Source organism: Dermacentor variabilis, chromosome 5 (assembly GCF_050947875.1).
Source record: "Dermacentor variabilis isolate Ectoservices chromosome 5, ASM5094787v1, whole genome shotgun sequence".
Taxonomy (NCBI): domain Eukaryota; kingdom Metazoa; phylum Arthropoda; class Arachnida; order Ixodida; family Ixodidae; genus Dermacentor; species Dermacentor variabilis.
The window spans coordinates 16,426,357-16,449,317 of NC_134572.1; the positions used below are offsets into that span (position 1 = coordinate 16,426,357).

Sequence of the window (22,961 nt, forward strand, 5' to 3'; positions counted from 1 at the left end):
AGACTGTGATTGTATGTCACAAACAGTCCAATGGTCGGTGTCTGACTGTATGTACTGGATGTAGTATACGAAAGGTGAGGGCCTTTTCTTGGGACGTCCGCCATATCGGTCGCGATTGTTACATTGTCCGGTGGCTGTAAAATTGTAGCATCGTTGCAACACTCGAACCACTGCTTTTCACTGTGTCGTTAAGACAACTCTCTACTTTATGATTTCGTATTACAATACAGCTGGTGATCTTTTAATGCAGAATCGTTTTCTGGGTGCGAATCGTCCACCCATCCCACTCTATTAGAACTCACGCGCCATCGCTGGCACACATTTAAAAGCAGAACGTTTACTAAATGATGTTCCCCAGCCGTGTGCCGTTAACCCAGACGTTGTCGCGTAGTCGCAAAAGAAAATTGCAGCAACTTCTTTTTTGTCTTTTTATTTTGTTACAACACCACGAGCATTGTCTTACGTTCTCGCCATTGTTCTTCCCCGAGGCCTTCATATCAACGACGAGACGCTTTATGGCCCCTCCAACTTTCCATTAAAACATCCGCTGCATGTAACAACGTTTACGTCAACGCTCGCGCGCATTTGATTTGTTGCTCTATTTTAACTTCGTACTCTCGAATTATTTGGCGTCGTCCGGAAAGGTACTGTGGTGGTGCGCGATCCCGACGCTCGCCTAATTTTATTCTGGAAACATTTAGTTACGAGCCTTTTTCCAAAACCATTTTGATGCATTGAAAACTGTAATATGGTGATGAATAGATTTGCATTGAGTACACTGGTTCATAACACCAAATACATCCTTGTCAAGGTTGCATTGAGCCGTATCAAACCGGTCATTAAGTTAGCACGTAAAGTCAGCGTCAAAAGTTTACGGCCCGCGGAATCTAAAAAAAAAAAAAATGCATACTTCCGAAGCCCGGGCACGCGTGCCTGCATGGCATACTGTACAACCCGTACATATGGGCACCGCGCACCCAGTACAGTGCTCAGATGTGCTTGTGCAGGAACGGGCGAACGCGTGGCCGTCGACACTTGCAGCACCGTCTTGCGTTATCGACGAGGGCGCACGGATGCGCAGTGCTAGCCGGCCAGATGCAACCACGGGAAGTGGGCGGCGCCCCTTCGTCGGTATATCGCTAGCGGGTTATCGCCAAACTGCAGGTGTTGACGGCCACGCGCTCGCGCGTTCCTTCATGCGTAAGATTTGGCGTCCAGCTAGGCGCACTCTCGAAATTCTTGCGCGAGCTTCTCTTAATTGAACGGCGCGTCAGCCCATGCGTGAGACGTTGATGCATACACACTTCAGCGACGCTGCTGCAAACATTGCGCGCCATACGCTGCTGCGTCGTGTGCTCGGTGCCTGCTTGCCGCCTGAACACAATCGAAGTCGGGCTGTCGTCAGGAGCGCGCACTCGCACATTCTTAAATATAGCGCACGCCGACGATTGCGTCGTGCCGAAAAATATTTTTTTTTTAATCTCCTTTCGACCTTCACCGCCACCTCCCGTCGGCCACGTGATCCTACTCCCTGCGATTCCGCAACTAAATAACTTCTTGTCGCGTACCTGCGACTGCTGCTGAAGTAAAACCGGTGTTTAAACAAGGCTGGTGCCTTGTGCTGACGGACGACACTAATTTTGTGAACCGTCGCGGAAGCTATACGCAGAAACGCTTCGCTGACGCCTTCACGAAACCTGCTGTATAGAGAGGAGCCCTTGACAACGCTCCAGATGGCGCTGTTGTAATGAAGGAATTATGTTGCCAACGTCTTTGTTTAGGGCTGGCGTTTTTCTCATATGATGCTGTTCTGCGCTTCATCCAATCTTCTCGATCAACAGAAAGGCGCGTTTAAAGAGACTCCACTCTACAACCGCTAAATCAGTTAGGATGGCCCCATTGTGTCATTTAAATACTCTATTTTCGTTAGTTTCACGAAAAGATGTACGTTAATAAAAGCGATAATGAAGGCGTAATGCGGCCTTCATTATCCGTTTTAGTAATTTTTTTTTTTAGAATTTCGTATCGGTATGTCGGGGTGACGTCACGAATTTCGAAGCGTTTTCTCTTATTCGAGCTGTTGTGGCACAGTAGAAGTTCTCGAAACTTGCTAATTTCAGTCGTTGGCTCCCCTGGAATACAATGTAGTACAGTTTTACCGATGATGATAACAAAATGTATTTAATAAGGTATGGCTCGAAGGCCTGTAATGGGGAATAGGGAGAGGAGGGGGGAGGCGTATTCAGAGCCGTCCTAGAAGCTGCGCGTCCTTGGCGAAAGCCAAGCGCGAGTCCAGAATGACCCTGTCGGAATCCATCGAGCCAGTTGCCGGTCTAATCCACTCCTCGTGGGACGACACTTGCACCGCCCTCAGGTGGTGGCCCCGCTGCTGAGCGTGTCGCTGGCACTCCCAAAACAGATGGGCTGCGGATGGCCGTGTGGCCATGTCACAGTCAGGGCACCTGTGCGGCGCCTGGAGTGCCTCTTGGTCCGCGGAGGCTGTGGGAGGGCCGGGTTCCTGCGATGGAAGGGAGTTAGGAGACGGAGATGGAGGGTGTCTTTCCCGGCGTGGCCGGTACTGCCGCCACCGCTCCAGCACATCCGGTGTGAGGACGAAGCCGGAACGGAGCCTATGCAGCAGCACCTGCCCCGACCTGGGAAGACCCGCGGGAAGTGGGTCGGGGTCTGAGGGCACACTCGCACGGAGTTCCCTCTTGCGTCGGTTGGCTGCTGCTCTCAGAGCTCTGTCTGGGTCATACGGGGCTCCATTTGTCGTGCTGCTTGTGCTGGTTGTGAGAGTTTCTGAAGGATCCCGGGAGACGACGCGGTTGCAAAGAAGGGCGCGCGCCGCCTCGTGGGCTCTCCCATTTCCCTCGATGCCCTGGTGACGAGGGATTCAATGAAGTGTTTCAGTGACCCCGTGGGCCTCCGCACGCCTGAAGGCCTGCTTGACTAGTACTACTTCCGGTGATGCTGTGTGGCGCGACTTGCAGGCATGCAGCGCATACTGAGACTCGATGTATATGTCAATGTGTTTTGCTTGCGTGGTGCTTGAAACTCTATCTAATGCCCAAATTATTGTGCGGAGTTCAAGTTCTGTTGGGTCGTCGGCATCAGCAGTTGTAAAGGCAGAATGTGTCTCACAAGAACCTACTACGTGGTAGGCGACTGCTCCCTCGCTGGTGCGTGGGTCGAAAGCTGCGTCAGTGTACACTTGTTCATGGCTTGGCGGTGCGTCTGCCAATGTCTGCACATGACGCGCAGCGACTGCTGCCCGGCGGTGCGCATGTTGGGCACCCATGTTTCGGGTCGTTGGTGTATTGTCGACAACAGCAATGTCATTCCACGGTGAGATGTTGGATGGCAGTTGTGGCAAAGTTGATATATCCTTTCCCATGTAGGCCAGTAGAGTCCTGCCTTATCTGGTGTGCTTCAGTCGTTCCTCGTGTCCTGCCTTCGATGCTTCGATGGTTGCACGGAGGATAGGCAACTTCGCATAGCGATGTAGCTCCTCGACACGGGTGTGTTTCGGGAGCCCTGTGATAACACGGAGAGCTGATCTGTGGAGTACCTCTAGCTGTGTCCAGTGCCGAGCAAGCAGGTCATAACAGCGTGCTCCGTTTATCGCTCGGGATGTCAGCAAAGCACTAACAAGCTTTCGGCGTGCGTCGGTACCAGCACCGCCCATGCGGAAACAGATTCGTTTCATGAGGTGAATAGTGTTGTGCCATGTCCGACGAAGGTCTGCGAGCCACGCATTCGCTGTGCCTGTGCGGTCAATAGGTATCCCGAGAACGCGCACTGATTTTTCCACTCGCTGCAGATAAAAAAACGAACTAGACCCGAGTAGACGCCGCCAAAGCCCATGACGTCATGGTACGCTGATGCGGCAATATGAAGGCGGCTTCGCCACCCACGCCTTGCGTCTTTTCTGGTTCACAAAGTTTCCTTTCACGGTAATTAAGAGTGGTCTTATTGATATTCTGCAAGCATAATTTACCAGTTCAGCTTAATCCATTGTTCTGTTTAGTGTGTCTTAAAAAACCCGGGTGGTTAAAATTAATTCGGAACCTTCCAATACGGTGTCTGTCGTAACCGCAGCGTTGCTCCGGGATGTAAAGCCCACATCAATAACTATAAGTCAAGGGAATTGCATCCTGGTCTTGTGGTATTTGCCGAAGGGCATTTACTGCTAAGAGGGCACACGCAAAAAGAGAGACACGGCTGTCAGTTCGCCGTCAATGTGTCTTGCTTTGTGTGAGTACCCTACTGGCGGCAGATATGTTTTTCAGAAAGTTGTATGCCTGGACAGATGAAATCTCTCGCGTATAATGACAGAAGAGACGGGATACATCGGTGCGGAATATGTTTTATCCTTTCTGGCTTAATAGATGGCTAGGGCTGCAATGGCACAATTTCGTTGCAAATATGCTCGAAAATACGACCGTATACTGCGCTCGGCCTTCGCTTCATTGGATGCTCGACAAATAGAAACAGTGAATAAGAATATAATAAATAGAACTAGAAATAAGGAAGTGTAATGTTCTCACTACCCATTGGGTAAGTGACGACGGCCATGCATATTAGACTTTCAGTTCCGCTATTGGTGTTTTGGTGCAGTCACTTTTATCAGACACTCGCGTTGTATGCGACATCCCGCACACTGATGTTTGCTGCATCCGTCTCCATTAAGCGTAGCTGTCCTCGTATGTTCGAATTACTTTAGAAAATAGCACTTAAGGAAATCGAGAGCACCAGTTTGCACATCCGATTTCCACGATAACACCCCTTCGGTTCGTGCAGCCGCCGATCGAGTCCCCATGTTGCCACTACCAGCTGGGACACGTTCTCTTCGGCCGCATGTCGTGACCGCGCTGGCATCCGAAGGCGGCGGCGAACGGCCGGTGGTTGCGCAGGGCGACGTTGACGCGCGCCCTGGCCGGTGCCTCGCCGAATGACACGCGCCGCTGGTCGATACCCGGCCGGGATTCGCACTGCGCCGTCGCGTACAGCACGTAGAAGAGCTGCTCGAAGGTGTGCCCGGCCACGGGACTGCGGCGCTCGTGAGCCGCCTCCGCGTCCATGGCCAGGCGACGCAGGTAGCGCGCGTACAGCGGCTCGAGGAGGAGGCTCTCGGCCACTAGCGCGCTCATGTCCCGCACAACGTCTACATCCTGCAGCGAGACGTGGCAGAGGCGCGTTAATTAGCCTGAGCATGGCCACCGTGAAGCTTGCGCGATTACGATCCCGGAGGCAGTTGGTCTGGGCCATTTGGCACCCGCCGCATGTGACGCAGTTGTGGCATTCTGCAGCCGATTGTGAGGACTCGGGTTGGAACCCCGTAGTGGTGACTGTATTCCAGTGGGAGGGAGGAATGCAGAAGTACCCCGTCTGCTTACATATAGATTTCGATGCACCTTGAAAAACCCAGGTGACGAATGACCAAGTTTAATCGGTAGCCCTATATTATCTTAGGTACAGGTTTGTTACGTAAAACAAACTCCATAGTGACGCTTCGTTTGTTTACTGCAGAAAAATATGTATGAATTTTCTTGCCATGTCCAAATGAGTGGCTTTATGCAGCTGAAGAAACCAAATGATTGTTATCCTAGTGACCACGTCATCCTACCAATCATGTTAATGTGGCGATTAAACAAAACGAAAATATCCATTGGCTATGCTAAACACGCAGAAGAGTGGACTAGCTTTATTTGTTTATTTAGCTTTTATTTCAATAACGCCAATGGAAAGGCAGCGTGGTGTGTTTAGTGTTATCAGCTTGTTCCGCAGCGAACACGATTCAAGGCCTCGAATCGGGCGAGTTGATGTTTGATGTTTCAAAGCGAAAGATGATCCGAACCTCACGTCAAATCGGTGAATCATCACTCTTTTGATTTAGCAGCATTTCGCTGTCTACACTACTTTGCCTAAAGCTAACATTTGTCATGCACTTGACGTCTGGCTTGATTTAGCCTCTGAGAGCGTTACCTAGACTCGTTCCGGCCATGGAGCGCGGGGCTCTTCTTTCCTTGCGCGTGGCTCCGCTCGGCGTTGCCGCGAAGATTCCAGCTAAGTATAGTAGCATACAATAGGCTACGTGGGTTAACGGTCAATATAACATGTTTCAGCTGCTTCATTTCATAGCACTTTCACCCTCGGGAATTTTACTGCGTCTATAGTTGCGATTTATTCTTCCATGTGCGAAATAAACAGATTGAGCCTTACCCCCGTCGTCGAGCGCCGTACTTGTAAGTAGTGCTATCTTGTGTGCGCAAACAGCGCGTGATTCAGTGCTTCCGCTTCGAGAAAAGTTGCAAGCATAAACACAAAGTAGCAGACCTGAAGAATTTCTCGCGCCCGGGCATGCACGGTGTTAACGGCATTCGCTGCTTTGCGCTTTTCGACACCTCTGTTTCGAAAGCCCGTGAACGGTGAAGTACATCACGTCCGCTGTTTATGCGGCTCGGCGCACTTTTCGGAGCTACCGCTTTGACTCAGACCCTCTGGGCCTCTTCTCGCTTGCGCCGTGTTTATCGGGTGTTATCTTACCACGCCCAGGGCGCCTTCTGAAGACACCACGATGTGGACCTTACGCTGGGCAGAAAAGTTGCTGAATAGAGGTCTTACGTCATGCTTGCTCTCTGCAAGGTGTGTTCCAGACACTCAGTGTTCGAAATGTAAATCGAAATTGATGTATTTGTAACGAAATTGTACTCGGGAAGGGCTCGGGCAATGCGTGCCGTTTCTTGTGTCCAGTGCTGCTCGCTATTCACTTAACACGTCATTTGTGCATGGCCAGACCTTTTACGTATACCACTTGCGCGGAAGCTGTGCGTGGACTTTGTTCGTCGACAGTGACGTGCTTAATTCTTGCCATTTCGCTCTTCTCCCACCCGTCTTTTATCGGCGCCGCAACAGTGGAGTTCAGCTAGCTGCAAACATTTAATTTTTGCTTCTTAACCTGCAAGAAAGAAAGGGAAGTCCCTTACGATTTCTGCAACGTATGACTGCTCTGGCCACTTCGCCCTTGTACTACCATGAAGTTGCCTCGCATTTGCAAACGACTTCTCGCGTTTCCTCGAAACACTAGTGCTATTCGGCGGCTGTTCCGTTCATGTACGCGCATACTTGCCTTGTCCAGTATCGTCTGCATGGCCGCCTTGTACTCGCCGAAGAAGCAGTCCTTGACGGCACCGAAGCTCTTGCGGGCCGTCCGGCTCCACCAGTTCCGGGTGCGGCGCCGGTGGTCGACCCCGGCGCCGCGCTCGTCCACCGCCTCGAGCAGGCCCCGCAGCAGGAAGGGCGCCACCGCCGGCTCGAGCGCCGCGCCCAGCTCCCCCGTTGCGCCCCGCGCTAGCCCGAGCACCCCGTACGGCACGAACAGCAGGTTGCGACCCTGAACAAATTCGTAGCCCGGGCGCAGACTGCTCACGTGGTACCTGCATTTATTTTCGCCAGAGTAGAGTATTTTATTCAAGACGGGGGCGGCGCCAGAGATTCCAATGCACGCATATGCAGGCAATCTTTTCCTGCGCAAGCTTTCTAAGCGGTCAAGCAGTGTGACAGAAATCGTATTCTTGTTTCGGTCAGTTCTAGTCGTGCTGCACTGGTGTGGTAGCGTTTTCTATCTCGTTTTCCTGTGATTGGTGCTTTGAGAAGAGGCTGGCCAATGTAGGAAAGCAACGATAAAATACTGTGATTATAGCGTCAGTCGCACAGTATTGAGGGCGTCTGCTCATCACCGGTATTGTGGCAGCGATCGCCTTCTCTATGCTGGCAGCTAACGCGTAGATTCAGAGGACAATAAACAAAAACACTGAATCATCTGACATTGATAAGGTATTTTTAGAGAACTCTACCTTCGTTGATTTCGCGGTAGTGTGTTGATTATCATAAGAGAAAATGATGGTCAAAGTATTGCTTTTAAATTTTATGCCGAAACCCTGCAGCGCCGGTACGTCGGTGTGACGACAAGGATTGTATTGCAACTATTCGCATTTCGGCCGTTGTAGTTTATTAAAAGTTCTTGAAACTTCCTAAGTTCAGTATTCGGCCCTTTCAGAATGCAACAGTGTAGTCTATTTCTACCGATCAAAATTTAGCTATAGGCCGGAGCAGATCGTGTCAAAATTTATGACGTCAGGACGAGCTGGTGCGAAAATTCCGAGGCCGCATCGCCACCTGTCTTTCGTGTTAGGTCTTTTTCTGGCGCACCAAGCGTCTTCTTCCGGTAAGAGTGGCTTTCTCTGGTTTTGCGCAAGGATAATCACTGATACAACTCGGATCATTTTTCTCTTTAGTGTCCCCTTAAGTTCTTTTTGGACTGTTGCACTCTAGCCCCTTGAATGCCTGGTATTCTACCCAGTTGTTAGCCCATGCTGGGCTTTTCTTCTCTCTCTTTTTACCTAGGAGCTACCTAGGAGCTGGTACTTCATCGTTGCTTTCTTCCAATGCAGAATTCATCAACAGTTAATTCTTTTTCTCTGTAAAAGTGCGGACGGACCTGCCGCACTGGTTTGCCAAGGCCAGTCTGCGGAGACAGAGCACTGAGAAATTTGCTCCACCTGCTATCAGAAATGCAACTGCCATGTTTTATATAACTGGCAAGTGGCATTATTTGCACGTTTTCTTAGATGGCTTCTACATATCTATAGATAGTACAATGGTTACGCAATGTTCATTTTTTGCATGGCTTGCTTCTGGAGAGGCAAGGAATGCACTGAAAATACAAAACGAGTGTACTTGGGAGTGACAGTCAAAGGGTTAGCAAGCCCAAAGAACTACGTCCGGTAATTTCTGTTACATTCGACTGAATTTATTTGGCACCGATGCGTCGGTGAGCATAGCTCGAAGCGAAAAGAAAGAAAAATTAAGGAAGCGTTTATCGACAGTGTCATGTAGACGTCCACCGTTTTACTATCTTGTGCGCGTTTTCCTTTCGCGCTGTGTTCTCCGGTTAAGAGAAGTTCTGGGACACACATGGCGAGAGAAGTGGATGATATTTAAAAAATTTGGAGGACGCTTGAGCTTCGTCTTTAAGAGTGGAACGCGATAGATTTCAAAGATCCCTGACTGCTTGACACGCTTCCCGGCAACCGCAGCTTTCCTGCTGATGCGCTAAGCCGAGCGCGATGGTGGTGTTGTAAGGAACCGAGCGGGCCGCGCCGCTCGGAAAAGGGGTTTGTGTTTGAGTTTCCGCGTAACAGAATTATGTTTTCTGGTACATTCAAAATAAACTCCGGCGCTATCATGTCTGTAGGTTGTGCTTATGTCGTACTTTACGATTTTTCCGTGGTATTTTACTTTGAGGAATTCAATTAGTTCAGTAACGCATCTGCGCCACGCGGAGTGCTTGGGTGGTTGTGGTTCGGAATAACTTTTCGCCAAGCGACGTCCGACTCCTACATCAGCTGTTTTGCGACTGAATTCACTGCCGCACCTGTTGTCGAAATCCCAGTCCACGCGTCCCACAGTCATCGGTCTGTAGTAGATCCGGCGTGTGTGCGCCTGCATCTCAACGTAGCTGCGCACGAGCCGGGTGCCGTCGAAGTAGGGCCCGTTCGGGTCGTAGTAGGCCGTGGGCACGTTCAGGTCTCGCACCGCGCCCATGAACGCAAACTGCGCGTCGGCCAGTTTCTCTCGTGCTATGACGCGCTCGACGGGGTTGAACCAGTGGGCGAACATGACCCGCTCGGCGAGCAGGCGCCTTGTGTCGTTGAATGTTTCCTCCATGAAGGCCTCCATCTGACTCGGACGGTGCGTCTGATTCTGGGCGCTCAGAACCATGCGCAGGAATGTGCGCGTCCCGAACGGGAACAGTCGTTCGAGGAGGCGACCGCACGCCTGCGATGCACGCTTGGATATTGTAACGTATTCGGGGTCGGTGCAATCGTCGTTGGGTATAGGCGCTTTGGTTTCCCTTATTGCACCGTATGTCCAAGCTAACTTTAGCCGAACTGTTCAACGAGAAATGTTAAAGCATGGTTAAAGACAGTTAAAAAACCTACGGTGTTGTGTCAGATGTCTGAAGACCGATCACCGTAATTCTTAAGGTCGTATCTTGCACCGTACTTTTTTTATCTTTCTTTTTTCGTTGAACAGCTTGGCTAATGATGTCAGCTTGGACACTTATATGACAACCAAGAACACGATTCTCTTTTTTTTTTCTTTTGAAACGTTGACGCACACGGGCGCGCGCGCGTGCGTTTGCGCGTCATGGTTGATTTTTTATGAACCTGCGCATTAATTTATTGTTTAATGATTTCTCCGCGCATGTGGATCCTAAGCCACATTGTAACGTTCCAGTGGGTAGTAATAGGAAATTCGTGACAGCTTCATAATATTAGAAGATATGCATAATCATCTAGAGCTCGATCGTCGGAGCTGGATCCCTTCGTTCTTGTATTTTACTTCCTGTGTGAAACTCCTTCGCATGCGATTGACAGGCGACGAGTGGTCACATATAAGCCGATTTCCACTGGGTGCCGTCTGGCACTTGCCATTAACTTTGCACGTATTTGCACGCTTTCTTACAAAACTTCTGTGCTGAGAATATTTTTTTTTTTTAATTTCAAAGGCACGTGTTGTCCTCAAGCGGAAAACGAAATGTGCAAGAGGCGGAGCACGTGCTCGAACTGGTGGAAAACGAAACACACGTGGGGCTGTAATATATATATTGCTGCGGCACATATTGTCCCTTTGTTTTCTGACAAACGCCTGCGCCTCTCCTTACCATCTGGCCTGGCAAAAATGATCGCACCTCGCTAGACGCTGTTAATGCAGAAGAAATGTGTCTGTCTTTTCCGCACTGTTCTTACGAATTCACGTGGGGCCCACCTCAACGGAGGAGGCGTGAGCTTTCGCGGCAAAGGCTTCGACGAGACGTTTACGGCGGCGCGCACCTGTAAGCGGTCCGAGCCACCGCGCACCGCATGTTCGTGGCTGAGCGGCACCAGGAACGCTGCGTCGTCCGGCAGCAGCGGCGACAGGTGCACCATGAGACGGTAGCCGACGTAATTGAAGAGCGCCGTGCGCGAGCTGTTCTCCATGACCTCGGCCAGGTCCTGCAGGTACTCGCTCGCCCACACCTCGACGCTGCCCACGGCCGGACGCGAACTGCCGCCACCTGTGCAGGACAGCGGCGATGTCTGTGTCATTTGCATGGGAGACGCCCTGATCAAGACCAGCGGGACAAGACCGAGCGGCGTATGGCGGACATACTCTAGTAAATAGCCGGCTGCAAAATATAACAGTGCGGACAACGACGAAGTAAGAAAAGAAACTCGAGAAGCGACAAAAATAACTGCTACCTAAATAATTTACAATAATACACAGTGGTTATCAATGGCTATATATATTGTTACGGTTAATGTTGAACCTCCACCACAAAACTGTTACGGGTAATGTTGAACCGGCTTTATTTAAAGGACGAGGTTGATGGTGAAGTCGAGATGGCGTCCCGAGGCTGCGCCAGCTCACGTCTTCCTCTCGCCCGGCTCATGCCGTAGCAATATATATATATAGACTGAGGGGTTTGATTGTTGTAGTCATAAGGAGGTTGTGGCCAAGTACTGCACCAGGGTGGCTAATCCTGCTCTGGTGAGGGAGTGCTTTACCGGTTCTGGTCACCGGGATCAGGCCGCACTCCAGGCCTGTTTGTGCAATTTTATCACCACGGGGATTGTTTTTTTTTAATCCGGTGGAAAATTGCGCGGTACCAAAATTCGAACCACGGTCCTCTTGCACGGGCGGCGGATGCTCTACCTCTACGCCACCGCTGCACCGGACAGGCCGCCATTGGATTCTGAACCTGGCAACGTTTAACGCTAGATGATGATGCTGAGGGCGCTTTTAGTTAAACGTCAAAGAGCATAACGGGCCTTCATGGTAGTGCTCAGCAGCACACCTTTGGAAGTGCCGTTCCGTGCGTCGCTGGCGGTGCCGGCGAGCAGGGTCTCGAGGTACGACCGCCAGTGCCAGCTGCGGCGACTGACGGGGAGCTCGCCGGGGGCTCTGGGCCTGTTTCCACCGAACGACGGGCCACCGCGCAGGTCGAGCGCGTTCTCGAGGCGCATCTCGAGCACCGCGACGTCTCTGGCCAACTCTTCGCTGCCTGGCACGTACCCTAGCAGCGTCAGGGCGCCGAACACTGTGTCTGTGTAGTTAGGCGCCGGGTCTCGGGCGTGCCACAGGGCGTGACGCTTGAACACCGTGCTCGGGGCGTCCAACTGAACCGCGCAGCAGCGTTCGTATTCGCTCTTCACACGGACCTGTCGAGAAGGGGGTTAGGAAAGTGGGCGAGTTGTCACGAGCGGTTATCTTTGTTTAATTTATATTACTTGGGATCATTAATCCATCTTGTATTACGTTGTAAAATATTTTACGTCATTTTAGAGGATCAGTACTCCTAATCATGTTACGTCCGTCGATTACTTTTCGCCTTCATTCTCGTGCAGTCCTGCTGTGAGCGCACCTCGATGTGCCCAGGCTTGTCTTGTCCATAACAACTCTACTGTCACAAAGCAGTGTGACTCGCATGACAACACCACAAAAATGTCAGAACACTGTGGTCATCCTCGATAGTGAGCTAGGATACGTTCCAAAAGTTGCCGCAAGCGCGGTTATGATTACTACTGAGCCTGCTGCACACGAAAAATGAAAAAGCGAGAAAGTAACGTCTGATAACCTCTTTCACCTTCGCATCGACTTCCAAGCTACGCGTAAATGGAGTCCGCTGGTAAAAGCACTGGTGCCAGCAGGTTGGCCACTGGGTGAGAAACTGCATTGCCCCGTCGGTCTGGTTTACGTACAGGAACGGGCAATATACCTGCACGAAGGGAAACACCCCGAGGAGTGCGTCGATCTTGGCCGCCGTGTCAGACACTCTGGAGTCCCCCAGCGACAGGCCACGCCGGTGGGGCCAGTCTTGCAGGTCCGCCATCTTGAGCACGTCCTGCCAGGGCTCCCACCCGAGCCGGTTGCGGCTGTAGGTCGAGGTGCAGTTAGGCAGAAAGTACGCGGCCTTGTTTAAGAAAACGCCGGGAAAGTCCTGGTAGGCCTGCTTGTGACTCGCCACGTAGTGAGAAAGTGCCCTCTGAATGCCGTACAGAAGACCACTGGATCCCTGCGACTGCACATCCATGCTTGGGATTATACCACAATGCGGTGTTTGCAATGCCAGGTTCGATGCACTAACATTGCCTAGTCTACAGGGTGCGCCATAATTAGTCACACTTTGACCGGTAATTACGTTCGTAATGTTTTAACATTTCTCCACATCGATTCTTCAAACATTTCTTCCATCTTTCTTCTTATACGACCGTCTTTCATAGTGATTTCTTTATTTTTCGGAACATGGCAGGTCCTAGACCACATCGACCCGCAATCTCGTCACTGAACAAGGCGGGAAACCCTCCTTTCCGAAACCTCCAAAATTCTATAATTTCACCGCAAGAATTTCCACTGGGCTCCCACACTTGTCACACCTAAGGACTTGACCAGCAGTAGTAGTCCTGCCTTCTCACCTTTAAAAAATTGTGAAGAAGAGAGTCAAATGCCAGCCAATGAGAAACAGGATTCTCTTTGGAGCTGAATGTGTCCGCGACAACAATGACAAGAGCCGCGACAAGGAACCCCAAGGTGTTTCTCCACAAGTTCTAGCTAAGACATGGACTTACTGAGGGGCAGAGGAAGGACAGATGGGAAATAATGCCCACCGCCATTGACACGGGCCGCAAATGGGGAAGAATTGACAACTGTCGACGGGATGGGAGAATTTTCTCGGTGGAGGCCCGTCACAACACTCGGAACTCTCGCGTGTTTGTTCCAACGTCAGAGCTGCAGCCAATAGGACAATTTTTCGAAACTCGTATGCGGCGTCTGTCATGTTTTGAGCTGGGGTTACCACCACTGGCCGCATTCCTCTTGCTTTCGTGACAGAAGGTGCAAAGATCGACACTCACGCATACTTAAAGATATTCTAGAGCATCGTTGGCTGCCCTGGTCCCAGTCCTGCCTCGGCTTGTAGTCTTGCACTTTGCAGCAGGACGGCACCCCAGCACAACAATCGAAGAGCAAATCAACACCACAGCAGTGGTGTCGGGCTCTCACGCCCGACTTCATTCCAGCTGGCCGACGGACTACCTTGACCCAAACCCACGGAACCTGTGTGTGTGGGCTATTGAAGGGTAGGACCGCACAACCATCAGCACACAAGCATGGTGGCCATGAAAGCATCGCTGGAGGGAGCAATTCCCTTAGGTATAGGTTGCGGGCCGTTATTGAAAAGTACTCATAATGTTTAAAGGCCGTGATGAAAGCCAAAAGCGGATGCATTGAATAACATGTTTTGTGTTGCATTCCAATACATCGGGCAAATGTCCTTCGAAAAATCTTTTGAGATTTTTTATTCTGAACCAAACTATTAGATATAACCCTTGTGGCAGTATTTATGGCGCACCCTTTAACTGAATACATCAAACTGCTGTTCCATCGACTTTTGCTGTACAAAGGAAGGATATGTTTCTTCGAAATTGCGTTTCCGCCTGCTAAGATGAAACATTCGACAGTGTTAAAGCAAATTTTTCAGGCCGCAATTTGGCATGTTTAAGAACAGAACTCCTCTTCAAATTCGTCTTATTGCACATGTTCAACTGTGCGAGTATAAACTAGCTCACGGGGAGACTTCATCGCCGTTTCTCAGTAGAGTGCACTAAGCGTTTCTTTAGCGGGAAGCGCAAGGCTTGAGGAATGACTCAATGTCTATAGAATGGGAGATCCACGAATATCATCTTTGAGCTCAAGTAGGCCTCAGTACCCGTTTTGAGTGGTCACTTCACATTTCTGGCCATGTCCCCTTGTGATATGTGGTGTGAAAGAGCGTTCCATCTTTTTTAAGGTCTGTTACAAGCTGTACTGACATTATCGCGGCTAGTCTTAATGCGGTGAACCTCTGTTAGCATATATCGACCGTATCGTACTCTCTCTCTCTCTCTCTCTCTCTCTCTCTCTCTCTCTCTCTCTCTCTCTCTACCATTGATTGATGCGGTGCACCATCCGTGGCTCTCCATCGCCTTCTTTACGGTGTTTTTATACGTAAATGGCCGTCGCAGAAAGGCTTATTGTGGCTCGATGCGCCAGGAAGGCAATGACATGGCTACAGAGAGAATAGAGTCAAGCATGCCAAATCGCGGAAACCTGCAAGATGGATCAACGCTTTCCCGGGATGGTCCCTCCCTCCTCTGTGTTTTCAAAAGTTACACATTCTGCTGGTGTCAAGCGACCTCAGCGTTTCTGACCTGTACAGGAAGGGGTGCCTCGACGCGGCCGCGTCGACGGGAGCAGACGTATCCGTAGAAGTCGTCGCACGGGTCCTTGTCGCGGTCCAACGTGTCGCCCAGGTAGGCCTCCAGGCGCTCGCACATAGCCGTCGTCGAGCAGAGGGTTGGCCCAGCCGCGGTTGTTCGTGACCCCCTGCCATCCGAGGCCGTAGACGCCCGGTGCGCGGCCGCCGCATGGAACACGGGTGCAGTGCGGTGGTGAGCTCCTTCGCCGGAGCGGGCGACCCCCGAATGCTCCGGCCGATCGCCGTCTTCGGCGTCTTGCACGGCGAAGGAAGGCAGCAGAAACGCCTTGCGAGCCACCATCACGCACAAGAAACAGTTGAGCGAAACGACGGTGGTGACCCCCAGGCCGACCACGAAGCTCTTTCCGGGCATCACCACGCGCTCGCTGGTGGCCGTGGTGGCCCCGTGCTGCTGCTGCTTGCGTGGCATCCGGATCACGACTTTTCTCTCGCCTCGTCTTCCTTGTGTTGAGACTGTAAAGGCGCAATGGTGCAATACGCGTTTCCATAATACCAGATCACTATACAGTTCAATATGGGCCGTCGCTGTTTATACAGGTTTACCCAGTTCGAAAACGTGAACTGCGTGTATACATATTATGGCTGTGTTTCTAATCCAACTTGCCACGGTACGTGTGTACACGCAATCTTCATTACCCACAATTCCAAATTTTCAGATTCTAAATTGCCAACTGTCCGGAGGACGTCTTCGTGCCTGATGCAGTTAGATTGGAGTACCTGCCCCAGACAGATTACCGCGCTGCTCTCTTCTGCTCCATGTTGCGCACTGCGGAGTGGCAAGAAAAAATATATTAAACATATAACACGTTCAATGAAGCTATACTTGTGGCACTCCTGTCTATACGTGGCCTGCTTTGCGCCCAAGCAGTGCCTGACAAATGCCCTAGCTGCCATCCAGCACCGTTCTCTTTGCTTCACTGAGCACCACTCGAGTGCTTCTCCGCGCCGCACCTGTACCGTGCCGCATGGGCTCGGACCTGCAGCACGAAATGCAGCGTCGTATCTTTTCAGAAGCGTTGGACACGGAATCCTTGATCGCTGTGTTAACAGCGCTCTCAGGGTCGAAGAGCTTTCATCGATAATCAGCGCAGACTGTATGGCTATATGCTCGGGGCAACCTAAAGATGTTCTTGAAAGACGTTCGTTCTGGTTTGCAAGGACGATTCAGTGCACTGGAAGCTTGAGTGTGCTGTGAAGCGCGGCGCAAACTGCGCAACCAAAAAGCGGTGTGTGTAAAAGAAGGTTCGTGTGTTTGCGCTCTTTTCGACAGTGTTTTGTTCCTGCACCTTTCATGCCTTGCGAGATATAGTTATGGTAAACGAAACGACAGGACATCGAGTTTAAGCTCACGCCACCCACTGCAACTTTTTTGTTTTCTTTCTACATTTTTTTAATTGCATTCCTATGGCTTGGGTACTTAGTTAAATCCACGGTGATGCGATTACCCTTTCATAAGGGACCAAATAAGGGAACAAATCATCGCTACGATCGCGTTTCATAGAGATTACTTTAGCGAGTAAACACCACCGCTCCACTGTTATGTTCTCCGTAAACGGTAACTTTTTTTATAGGTAAGCGCTAATTTTTTTTTTCCTTCTTCGATTTGGGAGCTGAGAAATCACGGCAGGGTACTAAGAATCGAAGGCATCTTTAGGTTCAGCGTTTTTCCTGAAAAGCTGTATACTCAAGGAAGCGCGAGCTCTAATGAGGAAGAAGGCAGGGAGCTTAAATACTTGACAATGTGCTATTTGTTCGCGTGTTCTTTTTCAGTGCGCATACGCCGTTACAAGTTTTAAGCTATGGTATATTATTGTGTAGCTGCACTGTGCAGTACCCTTTCATCTGTGCAATGACGCTCGGTACCATTTTTTATAGATTTAGTTAAGACGTCCTGCCCTCTCCGGAATTCAAATAAAATAAATTAATACTGCTCTGTTTATTACTTTATCTGATAAAAGCGAAAAGTCAGCTTGCACGCGTTTCTCGCTGCACAGAAGCGTTAACCTGTGCCATATCACACACAGAAGGGCACGTTCCTGTCAGCTGCGTGCTTACGAGTAGTCGTGCCTTAAAAATGGCGGCGCCCTTGATCCGACTATTTGTACGTAACTTCTTCCTGTTTCAGCGGACTGAATACCATACATCAAAAATTCGCAACTTATTGCTGCGTAACCTACATCATAACGGGCTATCGTTGCCATGAAATGGGCGTTGATTGCATAACGAGCGAATCATTTGTCTTGTCTGTGCCCAGAAACGATGATAATTGCAACCACTCGCCTACCTAAATTGCGCATAAACTGATCCGAATGATTTTAAATGTGTTGAACATTATTGTGCATGTTACTCTATTTCGTTTATATCTTTATTCCCACAGTAGCATCTTTTCTAAAGAAATTAGCAAAATGTAAACGAATACTTGCTCGAATTATATGCAGCCTGATCCAAAGTTGCTTCAAGCGTAATTATACAAAATTACGGGATCGGACAAGTTAAGTATCTATCGTTAAGGCGAGTGCCGACATTGAAAGCCAAATACATTGTGTTTACCCGCATTCAGCTAGATTAACTTTTCCGAAAGCGGGGATTAAACAGAAATGAGGAAGCGCAAAAGTTTTCTGGGCATTTATCATATGTTTTAGTGGTACGAATATGAAAAGACCATGATTTATAGTGATATAATCGAGAATGCTGTTTGCGATTTAAGTAAGAATTATAATTTTCAATTAGCACAGAAATTCGCGAAGAACGGTATGTGGCGTGAATGGGCGTCGAAACCTTGGTACTTGCGATGTGCGCAATCAGATTACTGTGCGTTAAGTCGGCTATTATTAAGAGCACAATAGTTACTGTTTAGAATCGCAATCATTATATTACATAGGCGTTAGCGCTTTATTCCAGGTGTATTGCAAGCTAAAAAATGGCCACGCTAACAAGCGGCGCTTTCTTCGCGGCAACGAGTGGAATGGCAGAGCCGAGCGTTGGCGTCTCTCATAGCATGGCGGCGGGCCCACATGAGTGCTTTCGTAGGCGCGCGGGCATGCGAGTACTCGAGTCCTGTGGTCTGCTTGTGGGATACAAAATGCCATCGACTAATTGCGCCGTAACTGCGGATCGAAAAGTTCGGTTGAAAATTGTTCTACGACGTTTTCCGCGTTACCACTGTAGAATTGGATACTCTGACTGGTATGTATAAGGTTCTTGTCGCACTAAAAAATGATGCCACGAAAAGTGGTTGTCCATCTCTTTAAGCATATTAAGGTGGCATTGTGTATTAGATGAAAATATTAGTCAGGTGAATATTTGTAGTCTGGATTAAGAGAAGTGTAGTTGTTCAGATCACGTATGCTGCATAGAAAAGGTAAGCGCCAGCGTGTTGTACACGGTAACCGAATTTGTGCCACGTGAAAGAAAACGTTGCACTAAAAAATGATACCACGAAAAGTGGTTGCCCATCTCTTTAAGCATATGAAGGTGGCATTGTGTATTAGATGAAAATATTAGTCAGGTGAATATTTGTAGTCTGGATGAAGAGAAGTGTAGTTGTTCAGATCACGTATGCTACACAGAACAGGTAAGCGCCGCGTGTTGTACACAGTAACCTAATTTGTGCCACGTGAAAGGAAACGCAGTCGGGTCCGCTGACTATAACGCGCACTGGCGAGATTAGGAAATTCGCAGGCATCGGGTGGGCTTGGTCGGATGGAGAGACCTTTGTCCTGTAGTATAAAACATAGCGTAGTGATTACGAAACGTCATTTGTCAAAATTGTTCGTGCAATTCTTTCATATCCTTTCGTATCGAAAGTAAAGGGCACCTTTAACTTACAGGCCTTACTATACACCCAACGCTATGCGCGCATGCTCTACAATCCGAGACGGGCAGCCTGGAGGGCACGCCTATCCGCCACTGCTGTCGCGGACCCGTGACATCCAACGGCGTCGTTACTTCGTAGGTCGCGATGTGCTCGCGCACGGCAACGACAGGAACGACCGCCGTGTGACTCGCGCCAGCTCTAAAAGTGTCCTCTCTCCGCTGGCGGCATGGTATTTCGCTGGAACGCATACACGCTTGGCGCCTGTCTTGTCGAGAACTTACCGAGCGTCAATGGCGGGATTGGCGGCTGCGCTGCTGGGAGTGAATGCTCGGCCACAGCCGGTTTCAGCGTGGCCTCTTTTCACTTAAAAAAAAAAACAGTGGTTGCTGCACAGCGTTGCGAATCATTGTCTAAGCAGCGACTGACATCCTCGTTTTTCTCTTCTTACTGTTGCTTGACAGCAGTGGCTCGTGCCCACGAGGGGGGTTGTTGTTTGTTTGTTAGCTTGTTTGTTCTTTAGTGAAATATGTAACGCAGTCTGGGGGCATCAGCAAGGAATCGGGAGCCATGAGGGTTCAAGAAAATATAAATTTTGACGAAAAGAATACTAAAAAAAAGAAAACTCTTTACATGCAATTCTTGTCTCACACGGAAAATTGCTGAGGCATCAATGATTAAACGTTGCTCTGGCTAAAACTTCGTTAGCACCAAAGAAAAATATCACCGAAAGAGTCAAGCCAAACTTTCGGAAAGGGTCATCCAAAACTATTTTCCATTGAATAACAAAACGGTGACATACTAAAAAGAAATATTATGTAGATTCACTTGCGTGGCAGAGATGACATAGAGGTGATAGGGCCAGACAAGATCTGCGAAGGTAAAAGTTGAGTGGGGTGAGCGAGCGAGTGAGTGACAACATTATTAATCAAAGGGCAAGGGGTAAGAGATGTTAAGCTACGTAGACTCGGCAGCATAGTGTCGTAAGCGATACTTTCACTTTCCAGTGAGAGCGCCATCTGTTGTTCGATCAGAGGCGGGCAATAAAGATTTGGCGAAGGTTTTTGCAGTTACAAATTTTCTGAATCTTGCCGCAATGACCAACGCAGTCTTTGGTAAAAGGGGGATAGCCCAGCGCCACTTGACGTTCAGCTAATGTGAGCGCGTGAACGATGAAAACTTCGTGATGGTTGACCTGTCCAATAGCGATGAGGCGTCGCTGATGACACGCACGCACGCACGCACGCGCGCCCTTTCTTTTTCAATTTTTTGCATCCGGCACTAAGTAGATGAAGAAGCGGACGTGTTGTCTGTCTCTCTTTCTGTCTTTTAATGCTTTGCGATGCCGCTGGACTCGTGTCGGGCGGATGTGCACCCTTGCGCCTTGCCGCCGAATTGTTCGACAGCCCCGTTGGCATCAGTTCGCGCGCCTCATCCTAACCAAGGAGCTCTCAAGCGTTCACCAGACTCAAGGATGACTGCTGATGCGGAATGATAGCGAGGTCATTAGCGATGCCGTTTCCGACAGTGGTTATTTTCGGGGCATTGCGCTTGTTTTCGCAGCGCTGCATCGGTTCGGTGTGGGCGTGCAGTGCCGCGTGCCACAATTTCCGCTGCAGCGCAGAGCGAGTAGAAACAATCCGACAGTGACAGGGCTAAATATAAACTACTGGGATCTGTGACAGCTCAAAGTTCCACCAGACCTTTCTGCGGCGCTAAACACATGCCTGCGTTTCGTTATGGGGCAGTATACGCGTATATAGTATTTGGGGACGTCGTATACGAGGGCGGACCCAAAAATTGACGGAATTTCCTGATAAAAAGCATGCACATCTTTTTTTTTTTCAAATACAACTTTAATCATCCACCAAAGTACTCTCCATTATTACTAATGCACTTGTCCAGGTGTTCATTCCATTGTTCGAAGCACCTTGCAAATTCGACCTCATTTGTACCTGCTAGCGCCGTTGTGACATTGTTTTTCACTTCGTCAACATTGGCAAAACGCTTCCCTTTCAAGTCCCTTTTCATCTGACGGAAAAGGAAGAAGTCCGCAGGAGCCAGATGTGGGCGAATGGGGCGCGCAGGTCAAGCTAGTCTGCGCTGAGGCCAAAGATCGGCGAACACTGAGAGCCGTGTGCGCGGGAGCATTGTCACGAGGCAGAACTCATTCGCCGGAATTCCACAAGGCCAGGCGTTTTCGCGCCGCACTTCTATTTCGCCGCACCTCGAAATAGAATTTTTGTGACGGTCTGGTTTTGAGGGACGAATCCTTAGTGTGCGATCCCTTTGGCGTCAATAAAGCAGATCAGCATCGTCTTCAAGTTCAGTTTAACCTAAAGAGCTTTTGTTCTCTTTTCTTTTTATTTCTTTTTTTTTTTTCTGTCGACGCTAGCCAGGTGACTTACATTTCCTCTGTCGTTTACTTTCGGGAACGTATACCCATAGCACCATGACTCGTCGCCTGTGAGGATTTTCTTGAAAACTGGGTCGTTTGTGGCTGCATCCTTCATTGCACGACAGGCTTCCACGCGTCGATCCCTATGCTCTTCGTTGAGAAGTCTGGGCACGAACTGTATTTTAATCACTACCGAGGGTTAGCTTATCGTTGCGCCATAAAAAAAAAAACAAAAAAAACTGGGTCCTTAAATATCGGTTGTCAGCGGTGTCTGGAATATTTTTCTTTCTTTCTTCCAATAGTTTGTTCTCTCTATCTCTCTCTCTTGTCTAAGCCTCACGCATTTGTGTTCACGTGCATTTTGTCACGTTGCATCACTTGGCCGTCGTGGTGCGTGACACGTACACCATCATGAGAGCTCTGTGCGTTCAGTGGACTGCGGTATAACTAAAATGGGAACGGCGGCAATTGTACAGGGAGGCTTGTTCTTAGCGTTGCTTGTTACGGCCTCTGAATCTGACGCTACATCAAGACTTCTACCAAGACTCTGCGTAAAGTGCCTCAGTAGCAGGCATCCCCAGCGCGTTGCGTCCTCGCGCGTCATGAGACGTTCATTCGAAGGAACGCCCGACGTTTGTGTGCAGGCGCGAGAGAGAAAATTGGGGGCTTTTGCTCTTTGAATATATGACTCTACCTAGGCACTATGGAGGAGGTTTCTTTGTGCATGTTATATGCGTTTGTCCTTAGGCGTGCCGGCATTCCGGTGTGGGGTCGATTTTGTTTACGCTCAGACGCTCGCTGCCGGCGCGTTGAAATCGGTGAAGCAGCGGGCATTAACATTTGGCGACCGCTGTGTCGGACAGACTGTCTCGCACCTGCGGCGCTCGTGCTAAGTCAGTCGTTTCGGACCATAGCTTCCTCCCGCCTTACGGCGATGTACCTTGGAAATAACATCACATATGTTTCCATGAGAGCAGTGGGGACCGTACTAGAAGCCAGGCCGCATATATTGAAAATCTAGACGTCAGAGGGCCTTAGCAGCCGCGTTTGAACGCAAGTGGCTGAAACGCCTTCGGTGGCGGTCGACGCCCCTGCAACCGCTATGAGAATACGTCGCGCTACCTTAACGCCTCTTACGCTAACCTAACCGAACGTTAACCTAACCTAACGTTAACCTAAGCAAACGTGGCCGAGACTTAAAGACAATAACCCTCACGGCGTAACCGATGTGAGAATACGCCGCGCCACCTTAACGCCTTTTACGCTAACCTAAAGTAACATGAGGTATCCTAAACCTAACTTAACCTCTAACGTAACGTGGGCGAGACGCAAAGCCAGTAATCCTCACGGCGCGATATCGGGCAGTGGCGTTCAACCGCGGTTGC

The 22,961-nt window shown here is 49.8% G+C and overlaps 2 protein-coding genes across 4 annotated transcripts in view; one reads left to right on the forward strand and one right to left on the reverse strand.

Moving 5' to 3' along the window:
• The window catches only part of LOC142582302 (uncharacterized), a 560,510-nt gene that overhangs the window by 513,163 nt on the left and 24,386 nt on the right, over nt 1-22,961 (forward strand). The gene's annotated exons all lie outside the window — the stretch shown is intronic.
• LOC142582080 (neprilysin-1-like) lies at nt 4,830-19,623 on the reverse strand. Its single transcript, XM_075691493.1, has 8 exons — nt 19,463-19,623; nt 15,297-15,817; nt 12,827-13,129; nt 11,906-12,269; nt 10,902-11,125; nt 9,440-9,843; nt 7,133-7,439; nt 4,830-5,174 (listed from the first exon to the last, which is right to left on the reverse strand). The coding sequence occupies exons 2-8, from the start codon at nt 15,771-15,773 to the stop codon at nt 4,830-4,832; spliced, it is 2,424 nt and encodes an 807-aa protein (XP_075547608.1). The 5' UTR covers nt 15,774-15,817; nt 19,463-19,623.